The 19891-nt window shown below is 32.3% G+C and overlaps 1 protein-coding gene across 5 annotated transcripts; it reads right to left on the bottom strand.

Moving 5' to 3' along the window:
- Positions 1-7253: 7253 nt before the first annotated feature.
- LOC131633844 (transcription factor TGA2.3-like) lies at positions 7254-11748 on the bottom strand. 5 transcript variants are annotated; one of them, XM_058904525.1, is made up of 12 exons: positions 11594-11747; positions 11033-11194; positions 9925-10028; positions 9754-9827; positions 9479-9667; positions 9299-9349; positions 9165-9224; positions 8985-9062; positions 8796-8847; positions 8384-8655; positions 8027-8275; positions 7254-7880 (listed from the first exon to the last, which is right to left on the bottom strand). In XM_058904525.1, the coding sequence occupies exons 2-12, from the start codon at positions 11122-11124 to the stop codon at positions 7734-7736; spliced, it is 1368 nt and encodes a 455-aa protein (XP_058760508.1). In that variant the 5' UTR covers positions 11125-11194; positions 11594-11747; the 3' UTR covers positions 7254-7733. The 5 variants fall into 5 exon arrangements, with proteins under 5 accessions (XP_058760508.1, XP_058760509.1, XP_058760507.1 ...); XM_058904526.1 differs by having other exon boundaries at positions 9479-9616; XM_058904524.1 differs by lacking the exon at positions 11594-11747 and adding exons at positions 11311-11342; positions 11467-11579 and having other exon boundaries at positions 8027-8655.
- Between the last annotated feature and the right edge of the window lie 8143 nt (positions 11749-19891).

The following is a 19891-nucleotide window of genomic DNA, read 5'->3' as shown; positions in this document are numbered from 1 at the left end:
GAAATTTAGGGCTTTCATGTATTCGTTCAGAGAGTGGTAGACATTTAGGGATATTCATATATTCATTCTGAAAGTGGTAGAAATGTAGGATTTTTCATGTATTCGTTTTGCATGTATTAGTAATTTAGGGCTTTTCATGTTTGTTCTATTTTAGGGATTTGTGTGTTTCTTCTGTAAGTTTATTAGGGCACAATTTAATTTGGGATTTGATCTCAGTAGGTGAAATGGATGACTATTTAAAACTAAGTATTCATCACAGTGGTGAATTCATTGATGGTGAACTTAGTGCGTATCAAGGAGGACAAGTTGATGATTTAAAAATAGATGTTGACAAATAGAGTTTTGTTGAGTTGGTAGGTGTACTGAAGGAGTTAGGTTATAGGAATTTTGAGATAATATATTACAAGGACCCCTCATTTAGGATAAATGTTTTGGTTGTTGATAAAGGTGCATTAGAAATAGCTGATCTTTACAGGGTGCATATAAGTGTTAACATCTATATTCAACATACGTTATCTCAGCCTGATTATTATGATGGTCCTATAGAAGCAGAAATAGACAATGTTGACATTGTCAATGATGAGGAAGATTTTCTTGCTAAAATGTATGAAGAAGTAGTTAGTGGGGAAGATAAGTTGAAGGAAACTGAGGATGTTAGTGTAGAGGATGATAATGTTGGTGTGGAGGGTGATAATGTTGGTGTGGAGGCTGGTGAGGTGCATGATGAGTTAATTTCTGATGATAGTGAAGATGAGTTGTACAATTATGATAGTGCTCTAGAAGTAGCTTTTGAGTATTCTTTTGGTGGGTAAGATGATTTAGAGGAAGATGAAGTGGCTAATCTACTTGAATATGAACATCATGATGAGGGAAAAGGCAAAAAACATAAAGAGAAGTGGGAAGAAGACAAGGAAGAATTTAAAAGGAGTGATAATGATAGTGAATAACTAATAAGTGGGTGTGAGAGTGATGATAGTAGTGGTGCTAAAAGAAAGACTTACCTAATGTTCAAGATGCAAAAGGACATGTCAAATTACAAATAAGAGATAGGAATGTATTTTAGTTCAAAAGATAAATTTAAGGAAGCCATAACATCATATGTTGTCCAAAGTGGAAGAAACCTTAAGCTCACTAAAAATGACAAAATAAGGGTGAGAGTTAGATGTAAGGTTGATTGTGAGTGGGAAGCATATTGTGCCAAATTTCCAAATGAAGAATCTTGGAAACTAAGAAAGGTAAATGATAAACATAATTGTAGCAGAAAGTATAATGTGAAGATGATGACTACCAAGTGATTTGGAAAAAGGATTCAAAACTCTTTAAAAAACAATCCTAGGATGAAGATCGAGGATATAAAGGCAAAGGCACAAAGGAAGTGGAATCTAGGTGTCAACGAGACTAAGGCAATAAGAGCAAGATTTAAAGGTAGAGATATGGTTGATGGTTCTTTCTTAGGGGATTACACTAGAATATATGCATATTGTCATGAAATGTTAAGAGCAAACCCAGGGTCACATACACATTCATTTCAGATCAATAAAAGGTATGTAAACATGCTTACTTTCTCCTTACATAAGTATGTTATCTCATGCTATATACTTTGATGTGTTGTTGTTTGTTATTTTAGAGGGTCTACTATCAACCATGGATGAGTTTTTGCCTAATGTTGAGCAAAGATTCTGTGTGAGGCACTTGTATAACAACTTTAGGAAGAGATATCCTGGAATGATGTTGAAGGAAATTATTTGAAAGGCTGCAAAATCAACATATTCACAAGCATGGGAATAAGAGTGGTCAATGAAGATGCATATCTCCATATGATTAAGACCCCTCCAAGATTTTAGAATAGATTATATTTTAGGACAACTAACAAGTGTGATGTTGTTCTCAATAACATGTCAGAAGCTTTCAATAGTGTTATTCTTGAGTCAAGGTCAAATCCATTAGTGACTATGTTGGAAGAGATCGGAACATATTGTATGGAAATATGGGGAAACAACAGGGTGAGATTTCAAAAATTGGCTGATGATGTTTTGCCTAATATTAGAAGGAAGGTTGAGAGAACAAATAGTAACACCAACTTATGGATGGTCAGGTATGTAAGAATGATTACACCAATTAAAGTTAATATTGTTGTGCATAAACTGATATTTGTAAACTAATATTGTAGGATATCTGATGAACACATCTTTGAAGTAAAGCATGTTGTAAATCCAGCAGAAATGTTTTTTTGTGAATTTGAAAGACCGTGTATGCTCTTGTAGAAGGTGGGAACTCACAGGACTGCCTTGTGTTTATGAATTGTCATCTACAAAGAGTAGGAACTTTAAGATTGATGATTATATCCCTGACTGTTACAAAAAATCAAGGTACATGTCAGTCTACAAACATGTAATTTATCCTATAAATGGATCAAACCTATGGGTTAGGACACAATATCCATATGTGAAACCACCTAAGTATAAAAAAATGCTTGGTAGACCAAAGAAGAAAAGGAATATTAAACAAAGAGATATTGATGAGACTGGCAGGAAAATAAGGAGAACAGGGTTAATTGCCAAGTGCAGTAGGTGCAAGTAGTAATGGCACAATAAATCAACTTGTAAGGTGACACCAACAACTCAAGCTTCTCAACAACAAACTTAAGCTTCTCAACAACCTGTTCCAAGAAACTCAGGGAACACAGACACCAAGAATTATAGGAACTCAAGGAGCACAAACACCAAGAACTAGAGGAACTCAAGGAACACAAGAAACTCAAGAACTATTCCAACCTAATCATCACAAATTACCATTTCTCATCTTCAAAATGCTCATAGAACTATTCAAATTACCCATACCCAGGTATCAAAGATCCCTAAAATTTACATAGATTGAAGTTGAAACAATAGAAGCTCAAACTAAAATTAGTGTACGATCGATTTGTACATAAAACATGCATACCTTAAAACACAGACAACCCCAACAATGTTTTCCATAATTCTTGGTTGCCGTTGCCCTACAAAAAACATCTTTGTCTCCACAATGGCAAAAGTGTTTCCATGGAAAATTCAAGCTCGTGTATACATTGGAGTTTAAACTTTCATAGTTTTTTGTTTCAAGAAGGATGAACAATAGTCGAATTTCATGACTGCTCCAACGCTAACCTTCAATTTTTGGAAATCTATGAACAATTTCAAGAAAAAAACCCTAAACCCTAATTCGATTTTGAGATGCAGACCCTATAGAACTCAACCAAAATAATGAAGATGAAGTTCAACTGCCAAGTCATCTGCCACGCATACACTCATAAACGAACATTTGTATGAAATAGACGGAAGGGACTCATATGCCCCATTTTAATAGTTAAGGAATCGATTTGAATATTTTAAAAATTAAGGGACCAAAATGGACCTCCGGGGTAAAGTTAAAGGACGAAAAATGGTATTTTGCCTTTAATATATAAGTCATTGCTACAAATACGTTAAAATTGTGTAGATTTTGTATATGCAATTGAAGTTTGAACTTCAAACATGCTACAATCTATAGAACCATAAGATAGGAAATTGAATCCCTTGTCATTGGGATTTTCACGTATTCGTGTTATCATGATGATATTAATTGTTTGATCTTGATTGTACGACTCACAAAACAGCTTTATTTTTCCAAAATTACTTTTAAATCAAAACTTTTAAAACTTGATTGGACAATCAAATATACTTGAATACGTCCTTTTTTATTAAAGTAAATTAGAATACATAAGATAGAGGATCCACTTGTTTCAGTTTTTTCTAATCTTTTTATAATATTACATATTTTTTATACAAAATTTTATAACATTTAAAAAAAAATCTTTAAATAAAAATTAATTTAAACAATTATTCATAAAATATTATTTTAGGTATTTTTTACTATAACTTTTTTTAGTTATCAATTTTTTTTTTAAAAAAATCACTTAAATTTAAAATTATTTTAATAACTTTTCATAAAATTTAATTTCAAGATATATCATTTTCAAAAATTATGTGATTTTACATATATTTTAATCTTCAATAATATATATATATATATATATATATATATATATATATATATATATATATATATATATATATATATATATATATATATATATATATATATATATATATATATATATATATATATATATATATATATACTCAATGTCAAATTATAGTTTATAAATAAATAATGAAGTTGTGGGAATGTTATGCTATAGGTGCATATGTTTGTAATTCTACCTTGCAGCTTATGTCGTTTATCTTATTGATGTGAATTCTCACCTCTTTTGCTTTAATTTGTCCACCACTAACATCTTGCTGATAACTAGGATTAGAAGTTGTTGTAAGTGGAATATAGCTCTTGGAGTTATTTCAATTATTTTATCGTTTTTTTAGTGGTTTAGTGCTTTGATTTTATAACATCGACAATTGGGGGGAACTAAGCCAAAACCCTCTTGATGAGAAGTAAATCTAAAAAAGACAATTTTAGCCTATTTTTTTTACAAAATCATTCCTAACAACTAAAGGAATGGCGTCAAAAATGGTTAGCAAAGGGAGAGTGTAGCCCAAATTAGCCAAAAAAAGCAGCACAAGTGTTCCTTTCTCGATAAACATGAGAGATACTGAGATAAGGAAAGTCATTGAAAGAGTTAACTTTTTACAGGTGTTCCAACTGATCCTTAAGTGCTAAGGGATTAAATTGTCATTCGAGAAAGCATGAGTGACCAAGGGAAAATCACTCTTTATCCAAATCTTGTTCCAAACTTTATTATTAGCCAACTCAATAGCTCTAGGCACAACAGTGAATTTAGCATTCAAAGAAGAAACATGAATTAAGGGCTCAGCAAAAGCTAAAAGAAAATCCCCCTTGAAATTCCTAAAAATACCTCCCGGGCCACTAAGAGTAGAAGAAAAAGCTTCATCGCAGTTACATTTTATCCAATCCCCAATAGGAGGATGTCAGATCACTTCGATGATCCGAGGAGCCCTAGGCAAATTAATATTATAGTTGAAGGCCTTGATGAGGACGAAATCATGAGTAGAGTTTGAGAAGTGAATCTTGGAATTGTTACCAGTCATCCTAACTTGAACAGAGATATTGGAGACGGTCGACTACAAATAAGGGGCTTTGTTTTGATGAGTAGCCTGGTTCCTAACATGTCAGATGCAAAAAATAAAGTATACCACACCTACCTTAAGAATTAGAGCTCCTTGAGGCGACTTAGCCTTGGAGCAAAGCTGCCACAAATCACCAACGTTTGAGATTTGGAGAGAGGACTTGAAGGTCCTACCAATCCAGTTCCAGACCTTGACAACAAAATGACATTGAAAGAAGACGTGACTAATGGAGTCATTTGCATACTTACAAACTGAATATCTAGAGGCCAAGTGACACCCTCTTTGTTCTAAAAGATCATCAGTATGAAGTTTGCCATGAACAAGTCTCCAAACAATAAAAGATTTGAAAAGTTAAATATCATCACTCCAAATGAACTTCGCCCAGGCCCGGCCTTACGGTAAGGCAACCGAGGCATTTGCCTAGGGCCCCTGATATTTCTTTAGTTATAATAGGCCTACATTTTCTATGCATAAGATGATGTTAGCTCTTAATTGTTAGTATTATGATTAACTCTTTGTATCATTATAACTTAATTACTGTATTTACATAGTTGGTTATTAAATTTTTTATTACCGTGTGCAAGTTGCAACTATATTTTTGTGTTGTTTGCTTAATTATTTTGCAATTTTATTTTTCATTTGAATTGGAAAACATAATAACTGCGGGCTTACCAATTTATTATTTCAATGACTATGTGATTTTTAATATTTTACAGTATACGCGTAATGTTTCATTATATGTTAGTAATTAATTATATTAATTATTTTTAATTTTTATTTTAAAGATTTTGTTTCAATCAACAATTTTATTTTAGAAGAATAGACACAATAATGTTAACAATTAAATTTTATTGTTCTAATATTTTTTCATTTAATTTTAATTTAAAAGTTTTTTATTTTATTTTTGTCTCGTGACACATTTATTATATTTGTTTTAGACTAGTGCTGTCTAAAAATATTATTTGAAAAGTGTAAAACTAAAAAACAAAAAAGAAAATAGTTGAAATTTTTAAGATCAATTAATAAAAAAGGAATTAGCTTTCCTAATGTTTTAAAAATAAATGAATAAAAATAATTACTTAGTGTTATAGAATAAATGATTTTGTATTGAAAAATTAATTCATGTAAATATATAATAATTTTAATCAAAAATTTTAAAATTTGCCTAGGGCCTCAACATGTGTTGGGCCGGCACTGACTTCGCCCAATCGTGTTTTGCTGAAATTGGAGATTTGTTGATATATGCATCTTTAAGAGACAATATACTAGAAGGAGATTCAGACCTAACAAAACAAGCTTCAATCTATAGAACCATAAGATAGGAATTTGAATCCATTGTCGTTGGAATTTTCACACATTGATGCTATCATGATGATATTAAATGTTTGATCTTAATCATACGACTGATACAAAATAGTTTTAATTTTCTCAAAATTACTTTTAAATCAGAATCGCTCAATCTTGATCGGACAATCAAATATAAATGAATACATGTTTTTTTATCGCAATAAATTTGCATCCATGAGATAATGGACCCACTTGTTTAAGTTTTTTTAATGATTTTTACAATATTACATATTTTCATATAAATTTTTTTAAAATATTTTAAAAAATATATTTTAATTAATTATTCATAAAATATTATTTTATGTATTTCATCCATTTTACTATAAGTTTTTTTAGATATCAATTTAAAATAAAACACTTAAATTAAAAACTATTTTAAATAACTTTTCATGAAGTCTAATTTCAGAGATATATCATTTTGAAAAATTATGTGATTTTAAATATGTTTTTAATCTTCAACAATATATATTTATATTAATCAATGTCAAAATCTAATTTGTAAATAAAATTTAAAAATTTTAAAAATATAGTAGTTTAAAAAATTCATAAAATTCAATTTTAAAATACAAATAAATTTTTTTATTTTTGAGCTTAAAAAAAAGGAAGATTCTCCTCTCCCAACCAAATTTTTCCATGCACAAAAGTTAGTCAATGTTCAAACTCCTAGTCATTTGTTTAAAGAGTTTAAATCTCTAACACTTGGACCAATAAATGGTTGGTACATAATCAGGAATCTTCAAAATAGGCTGCCACATTTTTTTCTCAAAAAACAAATAGATAACAATATACAAATATTTGTCACTGATACACATTAATTAAATTACTAGTCAATAATATCTTCCCAATACACCACAAGAAAAAAAGTATATATACAAAAACATACACCACTGTGCAGCCAACCACAGACCATCATAAAGAGAGGAAATCACCCTCAAATAAGCTTGATTTCTGAAATACAATGAACAACTTTAACCTATTTCTACATTTTTCACCTTCCAACTCTATCTATCATACACCTATATAATCAAATTATTGAACACTATTTATCAAAACATAGAAAAGCTTAATGAAAAATGTTGTACCACACCAGCAGTATGTGGATGAGAAAAGAAAAATCACAGTATCACAACTAGGCTTCTTCTTCACAATAGGAATTCATTTGCCAAAAGACACTGGTTTCATGCAGAACGTGGAAGATATTTATATATATGATCAATCTTTTAACATGTCAGGCTTGAATGAACATAAATAGAGGTTTGAAACAGTTTACTCCCTTGGCCGCGCAAGCCATAGAGAACTCAAGGCTCGCAGCCGGGAGAAATAATCGCTTATTGCAAGAAGTGCTCGAGCTGATTGTCTGGTTGTTAATATCCGAAGCATTTGTTGCAATGTTTGTTGCCGCAGATTATCAGCCTAGAAACACGAAGAAAAATAAAAGTGAACTCATAAATATTATAAGTTGCAATGACACGTGTCGGACACCTGAGACGTTGACTAGCCTCCTAAAAATTAAAGTTGAGATAAAGGAATAGACTGGTATAAAGGAGACAACTAATTACCTGGCGAAGAAACCCTTCGAGTGTACCGAGCTTTCCCATGGCCATGGCCATTTGGCCCATGTAGTTAGCCACATTTCCAGAAGAACCTGATGGGTTAGGTGAACCATTAGCCAGTGTCTCAGAAAGTGATTGCTGCAAAGCATCCATTCCTTGGGAGAGAGCATCTTCGGCCTGTTGGGATGACTGTTGCAAGTTGTAGATGCCCATTAATTGTTGCTCGGTTAAAGGCTCCAAATGACTTACAAGAAGCTGCAAGGATGGAAATCCAGGTTGAGATCGGCATGACGTGAGAAAAAGAAAGAAAAATGATAGAATATTATAGACCAATGGAGAATAGACAAAGGAGAAATCTCTCACCTTAAGAATTTCGGATGACCGAAAGCCTCCAATCCACATGAAACACCTCTCAGCTGGAGTCTTCCACATTCCTGATAGAATGTGGAAAACATCGGCTTTTGCTGCAACACCTTTCAGCCTGTAGATATCTTCAAATTGAGTCATGAAATTTTCCACAATGGTACGGAGTTCAATGTCCCCCGCATGAGAATTTATCGCAGCCCTTAGTTCATTGGTTTGCCTATTATGCTCTTCTAACCATCGTGCATATTCTGCATCAAATGCCATCGCGCCTGCATACCAAGACCGTTAAACACAATTTAGGTTCCGAAACACAGCACTAATTACAATAAAACTTTGCCCACAAGGCCGTCGTCACCCATGCTGCCAACTGCTTTTGACATATAATTGGAGGCAAAAGAAGATTAAATACCATTTCCGCTCATTGAATGAGTCTGCTCTCCAGTGCTTGAAATAAAAATCCCCTAGAAAATATTAATAACCAAATCATTACATAATATAGCAGCATAACATAACCAGATTAACAATAGCCACAAAGAAAGAAGGCTTCAAATAGTTAAGTATCAGATTCCAAACGGCGTGTAAAATAGCAAAACCGAACCTGCTGGCGTGCTCGCTGTAGCTCTTGCTCAAGTTGGGTCAGTTTCAGCCTACTGCTCTCTAATTGTTGCACATATGCCTGAATGAATGGAAAGAAGGATTCGAAAATTAATAACCAAATTGCATGCAAAAGAAACGATCTAGTACAATTAACAGAAGAGAAAAAAAAAAAGGCGTATACCTTTTTCCTCAGTCGGCTTTTTCTGGCAGCCTCACGATTTTGAGCTAACCGTCTTAACGTCTGAACGAAAGCAAAATTTAACATACAGTAACAAATGTTTGTGTGTTTATGTGAATATAATTACGTTATATAACCTTTTGATCTGATTTATCTTTTGATCTTTCACTTGATTCTCCTCTTTCAGCCTGCAAAGTATTAACGAAGAAGATATTTTATCAGAGTTTGTAAAAAACATGCTTTTGACAGTTTGGATATAAATTAAATTCGAGAATCGAGATTCAGAATAAACAGTTTCATTAAAGTAAAGCAATCACCATTTGATTCTTGTCTTCTGTATCATCTGTTGAAGTATCAGGGCTTCCATCACCCATGTTGGACTCTCCCCAATTCTCGCGATGGCCGCCAGATGTTGAAGCCAAATTCGGCTGTGAGTCTTTCTGTTGTTGCAATGTCTGAGATCCAGCAATGGCAGTAGAATGGTTTATATCCGAGTTTGCAATTGACTGTAACTTACGCATAAGATAAAAGTGCAAAATGCCGAAATTCAATATATTTTTGCAACTGATTGATTATTGGAATATGATTTTACCTTACTTAGAGCACCAAATTGAATATCAGCACCTAAAGCTTGGCTATTTGCTTTCATTTGATTAAACACTGGATCTGAAAGATGATATTCAACTAAATCGGTTAATCGAGGATTTATAAGGTTCCATCGAGAGGGGTACAACTATTAGTGATCGAAATGTGAGCAACGTACTTCTGCTAAGATTCATGGCATCCTCAACACGAAATCCTAGAGACTGTTCCAGGGCTCCAAAATCAGAAATTCGAGAAGGATGAATATTAGTTCCTTCCATGCCCCTGAAAACCAAAAGCATGACAAAAGCTTATATGATTGTGTAGAACCAGTAGTGTAATATGAAGCAAACAGGAGTTTTCATCTCCGCGTGTGTTTGGTTTTGCAGTGAACAAAAATGATTCTGGCTAAAAGTGATTTATGTTTGGAAAAATTCTTGCAAAAGTGAGTTGAAACTTGAAAAGTAAATTTCAGTGTAAAAATCACGTTTAAGCTCAAAAGTTACAAATCCTAGCTTCAAGTACAATTAATTCTACAAAGCAGAATCAATTCTATTTGAGAGCAATCAGACATGTCAAAATCAATTCTATGGATCCAAAATCAATTTTAAGTGCTCCAATCGTAAAACCAAACATACACATGGTTTTAAAATTAGATCTATGACCGTGATCTGTGCAACCACAACATTAAAGTTCTCTCTCAAAAAATCATCATTAGTATTTGACTGCAATTCTCAGCAATATCAAGATGTGTGTTACTACCCAATTTCAAACCCTGTTCATCTATGCTCTAAAATTAGGAATTCTAAATAACTAATAAACAATAAGATTAGAACATGACACTTTTTTATCATTTCCACCATTCACACTTTCCTATCCTATGCAATATTACAATCAATAAAACACTAACTTCAACAGCATAGCACTCCAACAATATGCACAATTTCTACAACTTCTATAAGAGATACACTATGGTATAATATTATTGACTATACACAGGGCCATCTTCGAGGGTGTGGAACACGGCCCAAAATTTGATACGGCTAAGCCATGATTAAATAGGACCACATAAAATGTTTGTCACGTTTAAACCGTGGCTAAATAGACATCTATTTGTTTTGTCACGGTTAAGTTGTGACTAATCTATGGCCTCCAAAAACTTAAGACGATTCAGACTATATAAACCATCTAAGCACCTAAAAAGAACATTAAACAAAAAAAAGACCCCAAAAACCTATAGCAAGCTCAATCAAGAGTAAGATAAACACAAAGTCCACACAAAAATTTACATGGAATTAGGCGGCGGCAATGGAGGCGCGTAACTCGGCATCCCGTTGGCAATTTTGTTAGTATCCTCAGCAATTCTTCCCCTACTGCCCATCAATAACCATCTTCTTATCTTATCTCTCCTCCACAAAAAACCTCAAAATCCAACTAGCCTTTGACTAAACCTATTAACAGAAAGCACAAAAAATTTAGTCAAACCCACAACAGAATACACAAAATCACCACAAACAAGAAAAACAAGAATCACAGAACACAAAAAGCTAATAAATTCTGAACTAACCACAAGTTCAATAAACATGAGTTAAGACAAAACTGCAAAAAAAAAATCCGTACAAACAATAAATAAAGGACAAAACTTGAAACTAAAAATAAAAATTACCAAAACAAAAAGAAAAAACTAATTTTGAAAAAAAAAATAAAAATAAAAAAGGCCCACCTTGTAAAAACAAAGCAAAACACCAAGAAATTGAAAAAGATACAAGCTTTAAAAACTTGCTAAAAAAAAGTGATTTTTGATGAGAATTCTAAGAAAAAATTGAAACTTGGAGAGGTTTAAGCAATACCCAGAAGAAGAAACAGGTGAGAAAATGGAAGTGCAAACCCTAAGCAAGTTGCAAGTTGAAGATAAATACCAAAGGTTATTGACTTTTTTGATCGAAAAGGAATAAAAAACAACTTTAATATTTTATTGTTAATGATGTTACACAGTACAGTTTTGTCTCTGATACTGAGAAAATTAAATTGAAATGATTTATTTATTTATTTGATTGAGAATAATAATTTAAAATTAATGTTTTTATGATTATGATTATTATTATAACCGCATAATTCAAAGAGGAGCATCAAGTTGATCTTTTTGGTGTAATAATTATGTAATATTTTTATGAGTGGAGGAAGCGTGACGTTCACACCATTCCAATTTTCTGCAAGAGTCTTTTTCTTATCATACTTTTTTTGTTTTTTTTTTATTTGTTGATGATATCTGAAAAGTTTTTATTTTTTAATTTAAAAAAAGTTGGCTCTTTTCATTTTTTAAATTTCTGTTTTTTTAAGTTCAAATTTGAATTTCTGTTAATTTACTGTTTTTTTTGTTATCATTTGTTTTTAATTATTGTAAGTGGCTGTAACACTAACTTTCTAGTTGTTTACCACTCAAATTAATGATACATTGGTAACCATCATTTTATCTAGTCTAATCCTCTTTATTTTTAAAATTATCTATATTAAACAAACTGAAATAAATGAGTGAAGTAGTTCTACTTATGGTATATTGATTGAGTTAGATAAGTGTAATTTATTATTTTATGATTAAAGTAATATTTATTGATATTTATGTATTAGTATTGTTGATATTTATAAATAAGGGTCTTGCTAACCAGTGTCCCCATGACAATTAAAATAAGAAAATATTTTATAGAAAATTTAATATTTCAATTTTCAAGGCATTAAATATACAGATTATTGAGATAAATTTACTATTTTAAAGTCTTAACCATTGCCCTGAGGGCACTGGTTAGCATTTCCCTATAAAATAAATAATTTTAGAAAAATAATAATACTAAATTGAATAAAATATATTATATTATCTAAATATTTGTGTTAGTTGGAAATTTTAACTGGAGGATTCGGCAGAGAATGATAACAACCACATTTGAAAATTCGACACACTGGTCACGTCAATCAAAATGGTTCGACTAATTTATTAGGCTTGGTTTGAAAGAGTCTATGAAATAAATCCATAAGATTATGATCACTCTCTCTTCAAAATATGTCCAGAATCTCAAAAAGGTTTGCATAAATTAATTCTTCAACAAAGTGTCAAGTTCGACACGTCCATCAGATATTGAGAACTTAGTGTAACTTTTAGTCTAGGAGTCAACCAGAGACTCTCGATTGAGGCAGTTAGGGGGTTAAAAGGAAGTTATCAGCATGATGGGTGGTTTGCAACAATTTAAACATTGAAGATGCGTGAAAGCAAACTAAAAATTTAAAGCACACGTAAGATGATACATGTCAAGTTCTATGAAGATAACCGTTGTCGACAGTTAACATTGTATTAGTATATAAGATAATTTCATTGTTGTGATTAGAGGTTGCAAAATTCATCAAGTATTCTCTATATAACTAAAGTATTCAAGTCACAAAGAGAAATAGTTTGTGGGAAATGTATGAGTCTGCGTCCTCTCTTTTATTTTTTAAGTCTTGTGGTTGAAGCATTTACTTTAATGACATTTATTATATTTTTCTTCTATTTGCTTTTTCCAAAGCATTTCTACATTATTCCAATTAAAGTTTATATTCAGCTTGTCAACATTCAAACATCTAAGTTTGAATCACAAACACTTTTCGTTGCACTTTTCTGCACATATTATCCTTGAGATTTTTCAAGTTTACTCTCTTAAGTGAATCAAACTCGCGATTGTTTACTAATTGCCACGCCCAATATGACCCCTTTTGTGTAAGAAATTGTCACGCCCAGTAGGACCTTTTTGTGAAACAATCACGAGTTTAATCTCGAGTTTGATTAAACAATCACGAGTTTAAGGTCTTCACTGCATGATACTAATTGCCACGTCCAGTAGGACTCTTTTGTGCAAGAAATTTTAACAAAACAGTGAAAAAAATCACGAGTTTGATCTCTTAAACTAGTAGGACCCTCTTGCACTCTAATGAAGTGTATTTTCAAAGAACACAACAGTGAAGATCTTTTACAAAGACTAAAGCAGGCAATATCACATAGCATGGTGCAGTGAATTTAAGGTTAGAACATTGGTGTCGTATGTAGGAATTGAACCTATGAGCTTGGTGAAGAGTTAGACCTTTTAGCTCATTAGCCACAATTGAGGGCTTATGTTCTGACACACTAAGAAAGTCACACATTAACTGAAAATCAAAGTTAATGGTAATTTTTATACTACACTTAGGGGTGTAATCGGATCGGTTTGGACCGGTTTTTGGTTAAAAAAAGGTCTGAACCAATGATATTTCCATCGGTTTGGTTTGGTTCGGTCTTCAACATTTTTCAAAAATGAAACCGAACCAAACTAACCGGTTTGGTTCAGTTTGGTTTGGTTTGGTTGATCGATTTACCATGTTTATTTTTTAAAATATTATATTCACCCGTATATTCTCCATTATCGTGTTTTTTGATGTATTTTATACTATTATTTATTAAAACATTATATTCATCACTATATTCTCCATTATCGTATTTTTTGGTGTATTTTATACTATTATTTTTTAAAATAATACATTTCATGTTATTTATTTCATGCTATATTTGTTCAAACAAATTACAAGTTGCTCTTATTGCATACGAAATAATGACATGATTTCCATTGCATCATGAAATAAGTTCAATATCAAATATAAAAGTTAACACTTAGCATCAGAAAGTTGGAAAAGGATTTCAAAGCTTAACATATAGAATATAACAAAACGCACATTCATTAACATGTTTCACACCTCAAACACGCATCAAAACTATTTTGTAACAAGACTTGAATGAATTTACCAATCGTTAGTTGGTCCAGTGGTGATTGGCGCTGGACTTGGTAGGGAGAACCACAGTTCGATCGCCCGCAACTGCGATCGGGAGGGGGATGGAACCACTTGATGCCAGAACTCGCCCCCGAACCGGACTAAACCGGTGGTATAAAGCCAAAAAAAAAGACTTGAATGAATTTTGATGAAGAAAAAAAAGAAAAAAAAGGTACAAAAATATATAAAAATTAACAAAGAGAACTTGAACATGAAGAAGACGACCATAACATATCACAATGATGGTAGTGAAAGGAACAATAGTTATGGGCATCAAGAGCAGCAGTTCTCTGAAAGCATATTTTTTGTGACTTATGGTTTCTACTTTCTATGCTTTAGAGTTTGGTTCTAGATGCGTGTTTTGCTTAAAGGAATTAAGTGTATACAAAGATGGATAATGGTTGGACCGATAAAAAAATTTAGTTTAATGATGGGTAGAATAAAATATTTAGAGCGTCATTATTTCCATTGGTTCGGTTCATCGGATTGGCGGTTCCTAAAAACTAAAATCGAGAATCAAACCAAACCACATCGGTTTTTATTGGTTTGGTTCGGTTTTTGAACCAAATCAATAGTAATCGATTTAATTTCGATTTGGTTTGGTTTGGATTGTCAGTTTAATTGGATTTTTTTGATCCGCTTACACCCCTAACTACACTCATTGTTCCCAATCCAATAAGATGCATTTTTCAAAGAACAAAATTGTGAAGGTCTTCAACAAATATCAAATCAGGCAATACCATATTGACACATTGCAATAGACTTGAGATAACAACAAAAACTATATTAGATTTGTGAAGGTCTTCATTATGAGCTCTGTCATCACTCTAGTTTATTTGAATTCTTAGAAATAACTTAATTTCTCTCATTATGCTCACATCGAATTCTTTTTGAATTAGCTTAGAAAACTCTTAACAAAACTTAATATTATAAGGTCCAAATATAATATAATTCTCTCTCTCTCTCTCTCTCTCTATATATATATATATATATATATATATATATATATATATATATATATATATATATATCACACACACACACATATATATATATATATATATATATATATATATATATATATATATATATATATATATATATATATATATATATATATATATAATACTATAAAAATTTCATTCTTAAATTAATTTCTAATAAGAGTTATATCCATTTTATGTAATATACAAAAATTTGGGAGCTTGTTTCCAACAATAAAGCAATTTCTTTAATTTTTTAACATATTGAAAATATTTAGCCAAGCAGTTGTTTCACATAAACTACTTTAGTAATAAATCCATTTAAGAATTCATCTTTAACATACACAAAGATAATTCATCATTACATGTTTTTTAGCTTGATTACAAAAGGTGGAGAATACTTTGATACATGAAACATAAGAAAATAGGAAAAGGAAGCATTGTTGACTAGAATATGTGAAGCACATAAACAACACATGTCCTTGGAAAAATTGTATCACGCAGGACAAATAACACATTACATTTTAGCAATCATCGAGTAGATAAATCATCAACATCGCAAAATCGTGGTGCGACATTAGAGAAGTGCAACATAATTTTACAAAAATATATAATTCTTTCTATAAATTTTTAAAAATGTCAAATTGTTAGGGTTCCAAATTTTATCCTAATGAATGTATATTTTGCATAGGGGGGATGTAATGAATCATCAAATGTTTCATCCTTCATCAATTGTAATGTTTATTTTGACATAAATCCCTTAAGGATGAATGGTTAACTTCCCAATAATAAGTCTCCTTATATAAATTTTCTCTAATTTGTGTGAACCATGTGAGCTGTCTAAATTAGCTCTTCACAATGATCAAATCCTAGGGGTGACAAAATTGATGAATTTGATGGATATGAATATTGATAAACTAATTTAACCTTGTAACAATTTGCTTTATTCCTACATATCATTAGTTCTTAAGTGTATTCATTCCTAAGTCCTTAATGAATCAACCTTTGACTATTCAAATCAATTCCTATGGCCATAGTAAATTGTAAATGAACTCAAGTATGTAATTATCAAGAACAAAATAATTTCTAGAAGATTTTCCTAGTCCTAGGTGATATCTAATCTAGAATATTTCAATCAAGCGTTGCTGTTGAAAGTCCTTTCTAATATGTAACCGTAAATCATTTCTCAGTTTGTCCGAAAGAGCAAAGCATTAAGCACGGAAAAAATAAATCATATAAGAATAAAATCTCAGTTATTACAAAAGTCAATTCATAAATTCAAACTTAATCAAGAACAATGACCCTTCTCTAGCATTTGAGGATTTAGCTACTCATAACTGTAACAAAAGACATACTAAAAGTCATAAATATTACACAATGATCACAAAAAAAAAGAAGTTTTAATGGAGGAATTTGGTGATTCCCTTTGTTCCTATCGTGTTTGTCTTGCTCCAACATGATATTTTATCGTTCAAAGTTAAGAGATTCTGTGAAAATAAGGTTTCCTTAATTTAAATATGGATTTTGGGAATTTAGATGATAACATACGCATACAAGGGCGTCTGGACGAGATCTGGGAGTCCAGATAGTGAAAAACACGTCTGAAATGTGTATGTGACATATGGGACGTGTATGGGAAATACAGGATGTGTATGTGATGTATGGGATCTGTTTGAATGTGTTTGGATGTCACTTGACACGTCTGGCAAAAGAAAAGAAGATTCCATACACGTCATATACGTGTATGGACAATGGTTAAAATGTCGAGTTAACCTTTGGTATCTTCTTGAGAGTTATAGACCTTGATGTTAGCTTTAATTTTTCATCAATCCCACATCAATCCAAGTTATGATTCTCTAGGTATGATCGAAATACCACACATACACCATGATGTCAAATGTGATAATAAATAGACTTTATAAATCCTTTTGAACATTCGTCGCGTTCCTTTTTCGGTAATTTCTTTGACATCATCCAACCTACAAATCACGTTAATCCTCTACCAAAACATCATATTATTAATAAGATACTCCTGATAAACTTGCAAAGCTTACCAAATTTATTATTCAAAAACACTAAAAGGTTAACAAATTCAATGTAAACTTAAGGATTTAACATAGTATAATGGTGACTAATCAATCCCTCTTAAGGATCCGTTTTTTTATTTCCACTAAGGGCGACAAGTATCCTACTTAAGGATCCATCGTTTTGATCGCCTCTAAGTGCAGTAAAGATCCTACTTAAGGATCCAATATTTTGATCACCTCTAAGGGCGACCTTTTCCAAAACTTTCAGGCTTCCTGCGAAAAGTCATCAATAACAAATGTAGAGTATTTAAAATAATAATGAGAAGCCTCATTAAAAACCCTCGCTTTGTAGAGGTACAGAGGGAAAAGAGCGTGCCTTTGAAAATAACGTATCCTTACATACGGTATGAATGCGATACTCGCCTAACAAAAACTTGGCACTGAAGTAAATAAACGACAATAAGGAAAATAATGACTGCCAATAGAGAAATTTTCTCCAGAGGGCATTTCTCCCCGGCTTATAATATTCGATCTCCCTGTCAACTTGAGGGGAGAGGCTCCTCACCTTTGCAAGCTTCTCTTGGCGGCTTTATACCTTAACTTATTCTCTTAGTGTTCGCACCTAGAGGGAGGACCATATTCAACTCGAGGCTGTCCACATAACACTATCTGGCAATTTCCTGATCTCCTTGTTTAACTCCTACCCGCACATCAGAGAGTGGGCACTTCATGCATAAATACAAAGTGGATAAAGTGACACCCAATTGATTAAAAGTCTGCCGCCTTATAATCATGTTGTAAGAAGAGGGGGCATCAATAACCAAATACTCGACCTTAATTCCTTTAGCCCAATCATCATCTCCAAAGGTGGTTTTTAGTGTGATGTAGCCTTTCACTTGCACATGCTATATAGATAATCCAACTAGAAATTCCTTGAAGGGTTTTAAGTCATTTTAAAGTCTTTCAAGCGCATCCCAGTATAGGATATCTGTAGAACTTATTGGGTCTACAAGAACTCTTTTAGTCTCCCATTCGTCACACCTAATGTTAATGACCATGGAGCCATAATTATAAGGGTGGATACCAGTTGATTCCTCCTCATGGAATGGGATTTTGGATTCTGGAGTGTTCGAATCGCCTTCTCCTTTGATATTAAAAACGTCCTCTACATTCAAAACTTAGTGAGTGTACCTTTTATAGGAGGAGCTAGTCTCTTTGTCTCTGGCAAATCCTCTTGCAATAGGACCGAGTGTGTGACACACGACTTGGTTATCCTCACCTTAGGATTCTCTTTTTCCTTGCTATGCTTAGGGATCCATGCGTCGTCTCGCACGTAAAAGCTAGATTTGTCTGATCCACAGGAGGAATCTCACTTGATATACTTCTTGAGGCGTTCCTCTTGGATCAGCCTCTCAATATATTTTCTTGAGTTGGTAATGGTCTTCAATGTGGTGTGTAACACCCTTCTAAACCCCACGGAAATTTATAAAATAATTCAGAGTAAAACATGAAAACAAGGGTGCCACAATTCCAATTAAAACAAATTTATCATAAATTCATTGTCATGCTTTCACTAAGGAACAATTCATCATAATACATAAACATCTCATGTTAACACAGCGGAAAATTTATCATACGGATAACCATAACATCATTTATGCAATATCCCACAGAATCTAATACAATAGCAACACGATAGAGTATCATCATAAACTCTAAACTAGCGTTCCCCCAGTGTTACAATATCAGAGCATGACACCTGACGCTACACTAAAACACTGACTTATGAGCTAATCCTCACCAAGTCGAAAGCAGCTATCCTCAATCTGAAAATGTCAACAGTAAGGGTGAGTCTCATCATAGTTAACAAATGTTATTGCATCTTAAATAACAACATATCATGGTTATATTATTCACCCAATTTCATCATATTCAGATTATCAGGAACATCCATCATTTACACAAACGTCAACAAAACACATCTTTCAAACAGACAATCATACTCAACATTAATTCAACAAACACACAACCAACATGTCATCAATATTTATAACACTGGAATACTTCCAATCATGTTATAAAATTATGCATATGTATGAACTGACACTATGCATGTGGTACCAACATCATCCAATGGGAATAACCCATGACCGATCCAACATCATCCAGATACGGCCCTGCCAGCACAGATTCCACACAATGGGAATCATGCCCTTTACTGATCCAACACACCCTTATGAATACAGTATCATCAATGAATATGAATGAATGCAACATATACAACATACTTATACCATCGTCAAGTCTAATG

The sequence above is a fragment of the Vicia villosa genome, unplaced genomic scaffold, assembly GCF_029867415.1.
Source record: "Vicia villosa cultivar HV-30 ecotype Madison, WI unplaced genomic scaffold, Vvil1.0 ctg.001179F_1_1_3, whole genome shotgun sequence".
NCBI lineage: Eukaryota > Viridiplantae > Streptophyta > Magnoliopsida > Fabales > Fabaceae > Vicia > Vicia villosa.
The sequence above is the reverse complement of the archived record's forward strand: the minus strand, read 5'-3'. Positions and strand labels throughout refer to the sequence as shown.